At 35.5% G+C, this 6,182-nt stretch overlaps 1 protein-coding gene across 3 annotated transcripts in view; it reads right to left on the reverse strand.

The window, feature by feature from the left end:
* The window catches only part of lin7b (lin-7 homolog B (C. elegans)), a 26,848-nt gene extending 21,009 nt beyond the window's left edge, over positions 1–5,839 (reverse strand). The window contains exons 1-3 of one of the 3 annotated variants that reach the window (XM_016667421.1): positions 5,777–5,839; positions 5,586–5,678; positions 5,382–5,487 (exon numbers count right to left, since the gene is read on the reverse strand). In XM_016667421.1, coding sequence (XP_016522907.1) covers positions 5,382–5,457 — 76 coding nt within the window. In that variant the 5' untranslated portion in view covers positions 5,458–5,487; positions 5,586–5,678; positions 5,777–5,839. Of the gene's footprint in view, positions 1–5,381; positions 5,679–5,776 lie in introns of those variants that run through there. The other 2 variants (XM_007544292.2, XM_016667420.1) reach the window with 2 other exon arrangements.
* Positions 5,840–6,182: the final 343 nt, after the last annotated feature.

Consider the following 6,182-nt stretch of genomic DNA (forward strand, 5'->3'; position numbering starts at 1 on the left):
TATATATATATATAGATAGACAGATAGATAGATATCACGTTTAGCTTACGCAGACCTAACATTGGACTTAATTTACTTGTTGCAAAATATTGTTTTTAACTTGCATTGTTTCAAAATCAGCTTCATGTAGCACTGAGGATTATATATAATTTCTTAATGTAGTACAGTTGATTATTTTTACGTCTTTTGTACTTCTGCTAATTGATATGTTTTACTGGATTGGACAGCGCTGATTAGTCGCTATGTGTTGCGCCATTGAGTTAAGTCCAGAAAATCATTCAATTCCATTGCAGGAAGAGCAGAAATCTGTCACAAAAATATTAGTAGCACCATCGTGTTTATAAGATATATCTGTTAAATATGGCCAAAGATAAAACTGAGAAAACTGATGTTTGCTACAGAAATTCTCCTTGATACAAACCTATAAATAGTTTGATTTCTGTTAGTTCTGTCAAGATGCAAGAAAGGCTGAATTTCTCTTATATTGGTCAATCGTTTTATTTTACATATGCTGTAGGAGACATAGTTTGATTAGTTCAGTTTTAGTTGTTTGTTTAACTTTTAGGAATTGCAGTGGCTCCAGTTTGCCATAATAAAGATACAATAATGCCGATGAACAGATGAAAAACAAAACCAGACAAAACCACTTCTATTCTGCTTTTTCTCGCTCTGTGTGCCTGTATTACTCTGCACGTGGGGACCAGTTGCCATGGCAACTGACAGACAACTCAGTGAGCAGATAGAGCATTACTGATCTAGGGAATCAACACCAAAAAACAAACATTTCCTACACAAAAAAGTAGCAAAAACACCAAAACAGAACATCCAGTCCGTTACATTATGTTGTCAGGCTTGATGTCTATATTCCGATTATTAATAAATTTTCGCCTGAACACAGTGGTGGTTGATTAGCTGACAACATGACTTAGGGTGTGGGTTATCTTATTTTAGTACTAATGAAACCAAGACACACCAAACTGCACAGCACATATCAACTCCATGCACCGCTCATTCTGCACAAAAATATTAGTTCATCCAAAGCCAAGTCTATACTTGACAAAAGTTGAGAAAAGGAGGCAAGGAAAGCAGAAAAGGCTGTTTCTAGCTGGACATCCACAAAGCCTATTTTCTTGTACACTTAACTTGAAAAAAGCGTGTATCCTTCTGTCTCGTAGTTTGAAGCAAACCTTTCAGCTCCAGTGTTGGTCTTCCTTTAGTTATTATTTCCTGCTTTGTTTAAGTCTATACTTTTGTCAAGTATAGACTTGGCTTTGGATGAACTAATATTTTTGTGCAGAATGAGCGGCGCATGGAGTGAAAGTCCACTTTAGAAAACTGTTTAAGTGTTGACTAGATGACTAGAACATGGATGACTAGAAATGTAGTCATTCATGTTGATGTCAAAAGAGAGGAGAACACAATAAATCTATGGCTGCACTTCACTTATTTACTGTATGGCTAGTTCCCTGTCACTTACTCTGCAGACACGTCACAAAACCAATGTCTGGGATCATGAGCGCCCCCTGCCATGAGGCAGGAAAACTGTCTGCCTCACCTCGAATTTTTACGATCGCTCCTCAGCACATGAATCATGTTACACACCAAGTTGGTGACAAAAAACTGTACAGTATATACATTAGCTAAATTGTGGAAGATCAGTTCATATATTAAATGTTTTTTAACCATTTTATTGGTGACATACAGATAGGACGAACTTGCTCCCATCAAATGGTTGCCAGCGCAGTTAGCGAGAGGTTGCGCAATCCAAGGTGAGGCTCAGCTCACTGCTGCCTCCCAAATGGGCTACTGATGGTACAGCAAGTATAAAAACTAAAAGACAAAGTATCAAGATTAAAAAATAAAAAACAACAAAACATACCAAAAGGACTTGAAATACAGGTCAATACATAATGGGAAGAGTACAGCAGTGTATTTCATTATTTACTGACAGTTGCTACAAACACTAAATCAGGTGCAAGTCCCCCTACCTTGTCCTGCACTAAAAAGAGATATTAGTATAGGAACAAAAGAGAGCTTGTACCTGTTACTTTTTATACTAAGAAGTCTGAGCCTGATGCCAGAAGGCAGAAACTGGAACTCAGCATGTAAAGGATGAGAAGTATCAGCAATAATGGCTTTAGTTTTCCTAATGATTTGTTTTTTACACAGTTCTGTAAGTGAGCTTTGTTCAACTCCTAAGATCTTATTGCTAGTATGTATTACTCTCCTAAGGGCATTTTTTGACCTAATACTAAGATTTCCAAACCAACAGAGGAAGGAAAAGGTCAACACAGATTCAATATATGATCTATAAAATAAGATCATCAATGACTTATCAACTTGAAACTTTGCCAGTCTCCTTAGACAAAATAATCTTTGCTGGCCCTTTTTTGTCGGTTTTCTGAATGACAGGTAAATTGTAACTTATTATCCAAAATACTCCCAAGATATTTTTAGTTCTCTACACCTCCCGGTCTGACCTTTAATTACTGTTTGATTTGTGATATCGGGTATCTGTCTAAAATCAATGGACATGTCCTTTGTATTCTGTACATGAAATGAAAGAAAAGCTTCATCACACCAGTCAACAGATTCATCGACCACAGGACCATGGGCATGTTCATCATCATGAAGAAGGCTAATTATCACAGAGTCATCTGCAAATTTTAATATTAACCTATTATCATGCCAGCTGCAACAGTTGTCCATGTACAAAATGTAAAGAGGGGAAAGGACGCAGCCTTGAGGGGACCCTCATCAGCTGCGCAGCCAAGCATTTGAATGAGAAATTGCAAAAATTCAGCGATTTTGAAGCAATAATTAAAATTGGTTAAGCTAAATGAAAAATAAATACTTTATAGTACAAACCACAGGGCGAAAATAGCAATGTAAATTATCTAATATAAATTATCTTATTATTCTTCCATGATGACAGGTGAGGCCTTCCCTGACGTCACTGCTACTCTGACTTACTTGTATGTGTCGACTCGTCTCTTATCAACCTGTCATATTGCTAAGACAATATTAATACATATTTATTATTTATTAATAATAAATAGAAATTATTATTAATCGATATTAAATGTTATTAATAACAATAATATAGACGGGGAAATGATTTGTAAATAAAAAATATTGTTAAAAGAAATAAACATCTTGACACATTAACAGACTTTCAGAATTGTAATCAATAGTTAAATATGTATTTCAATTGTCCAGTGATTCTTGAGAAGAGGGACAAAACAGATCCTATGGATAAAGCACAAAATGTGAATAAAATATACACAAAATATAATTTTTTCAAATATCTGACTAATCTAAACTGGCCACGTGAGCACAACAATGTATGTTTTCCTGGTGTTTGCTGAATATTATTCATTTTAAGCTTTGTAGTGGTGTCTGTAAAATCCTTTGTCCTGGAGCAGAACTCAGCAGATTATAATAGTTTAAAACAATTAAAGGAATACTAAGATAATATATTATGACAATTAAGTCTAAGTATTCAAATAAATAATTATAAAAGTATCAATACATTGAATTAAAAATCATTTTTATATATTTTCCAACTCAACTGAAATTTGTCCCTAGTTTTTGTCAACACCATCAGACATAAAAAGAATGTAAAAAAAAAAAATAAAAATCAGGCATTATTGAGGGGCATCAGAACTTCTGAGGACCTCATGACCTCTGTCGTGGAAAAATTACTTTAACAAGAGTCTGGATGAGAAGAAAATAAGAAATGTATTAAAACCTTGCGAGGTGAGAACAGAAAGATAGAGTCAAAGGAGTCTGTCAAGTCTGCTCTGACCAACAGTGGATCTGGCTTCCTTTTATAGGTTCTGGTCAGAGAAGAGAGACTTGATTGGATGAGAGGTGTGAATCCCTGAAAGTGATGTACCAGGGATTCTGTGGAACCCAACACAGATGGTCTGGTCATTTGTCTATTGTTAAGGAAAGGAGGATGTTCTCTGATGCTAAAGAGGGCAGATAAGTTCTACATGGGGGAGTAACACTGAGATAGTCTCCAGGATCAACAATGTCCTCTGCTGTAATATGCCACTGTAGAAGTCTATAGGAGAGCAGCTTGACCAATCTCATGATGAGATCATGCAGACACAATCTAAAGCACAAAAGGGGCGAAGAGCACATTATAGCATTTTCCATTACACCTCCTCCTTTCTCCTCCTTTGCTAAGAGGGCTAGTTAGCTCTGGTTAGCATATGTTATTCTTTATTTTTTTCTTCTATTTTATTCCTAAGTTGTTCGTCACAACCATGATGACAATTTACAAAACTCTGATGAAATTTTGTGAAATAAAAGCTTAAGTTTGGTATAATGCAAATATTTCATGGACCTGATGAGCTACAATATGGCCTCCTTCAGAATAACATCATATAAATTGAGGTAGTTTGGCATTTCGTCAACTCCGTCAGATGTCAACTCCGTCAGATGTCAACTCCGTCAGTTTTTGTGATTCTTTCAGTGAAATTGTTGACAAATCTCACTTAAAAGTGCAGTTAATTCATTTTAATATATTTTGTTTAAATTGCATTACTTCACATGTATCAAGTTTTTAAATTTACTCACTAGTTTGTCACCACCTTCAGTTCTGCATCAACCCCGCCATGTACTGTCAACTCCGTCAGATGGATTTTATGTTGTTTTTTGTTTTAAATAATATTTTTGTTTCTTGAGAAGCATTTGTCTTTAACACTGGGTAAAATATCACTAATAGGGTCATTAAAAATAATTTTATCTTTATTTTTGTCAGATAGTGTTGACAAAGTTCTGGGTCAGGTCCATTAAAAATTAAATTTTCAAAACAATGTTGCAACTGGGAGCCTGCACCTTAGCATCTTTACATTTCCAAAACATTATTTGTCATATTTCAATACATAAGCTTGAGGAATAATTACATTTATATTTGGGGTGCGCCGGAAGGAGGGGATTTAAACCCATTTTGTCCCACTTCTCAAGAATAAAATAAATTTTAAAAAATTATAAATAAATAAAAATAAATAAATAACAAATATTATATAGATGTAATAAAAAGCTGTATGCATTTTACAAGTAGTATTTGCATCCCCCAACATAGGATTTAAAGCAGACCCACTGTAAATGGTCGTAAAATGATTCTGTTTCCTGGATGAACAAATGAAAAAGATGAATCAAAGGGATAAATAATAAGAAACAGTAAGTGGGTCAATTAAAGACCTATATGAAGTATGAACTCGTTCTGACTTTAAAAGACATCAGCGTGAATATGGACATGAACTCAGGAAGAAGACGATGTTTCATTTTAAAAACCCATATAAACTAAAGGTTTTTGATAAGAGCAGACGCTAGCTGTCCGATGAATGGTACACTCCTTGGACTCTTACCTCGTTCTAAGCAGAGCGGCTCCGTCATGGCCGCCATCTCAGCCTCCTTGGACGGATGATAGAAAGAGGACATCATCCTGAGATCCTTTGCCTCTGAGCTGCTCGCCTGGTTAAAAGAATAGAAGTCTCAGAACGATAGGCGCTCCATCTTTTCGGAGGACGACATAAACCGTTTCCGGGAGCTGAATCACGCACCTGACGCACCAGGTTCAGCCTTCACTGTCTGAAGAGCAGTAGCATCCTCAAGAGAGACTCAGTCTGATTGGATGGTGTTCAGCAGCCGTAAGAGACGTTTCGCTGCAACATTATATGCTTTTGAAATGTTGCATAAGTATTTACACTGTTTAAACTGTTCAACATTTTGCCACTTTTGTCATAAACAAAGTGTGACTTACCTATGATTCATTTAGCTAAAGGAAAACGAGACATTTAAGTGGCAAAGCTTTAAAGGCAATTCTTTAAGTGAACCTGTGTGAAGTGGTATATGGCATATGGCAAGCCGTTTTAACATAAATTCGGTTTCGTCTGACTATCCGTAATTACATTCCAGATATCTAAAAAGGCATTTTGACTAGACAAAACTACATTTTGTCTAGTCAAAATTCAGAATTTAAGATATCTGTTTTTACATTTTGACTAGTAAGAATAATAATTCAAGATATCTTCAATTACATTTTGACTAGTCAAAATTCCTTTCAAGATATCTCAAATGACGTCACCGGATTCGTCATTGAAAGGGTCAGTCATCCGTAATTATAATTTAAGATACCTCGAACGTAATTATGACTAGTCAGAATTACA

This window comes from Poecilia formosa, unplaced genomic scaffold (genome assembly GCF_000485575.1).
Source record: "Poecilia formosa unplaced genomic scaffold, Poecilia_formosa-5.1.2 Scaffold1084, whole genome shotgun sequence".
Classification (NCBI taxonomy): Eukaryota; Metazoa; Chordata; class Actinopteri; order Cyprinodontiformes; family Poeciliidae; genus Poecilia; species Poecilia formosa.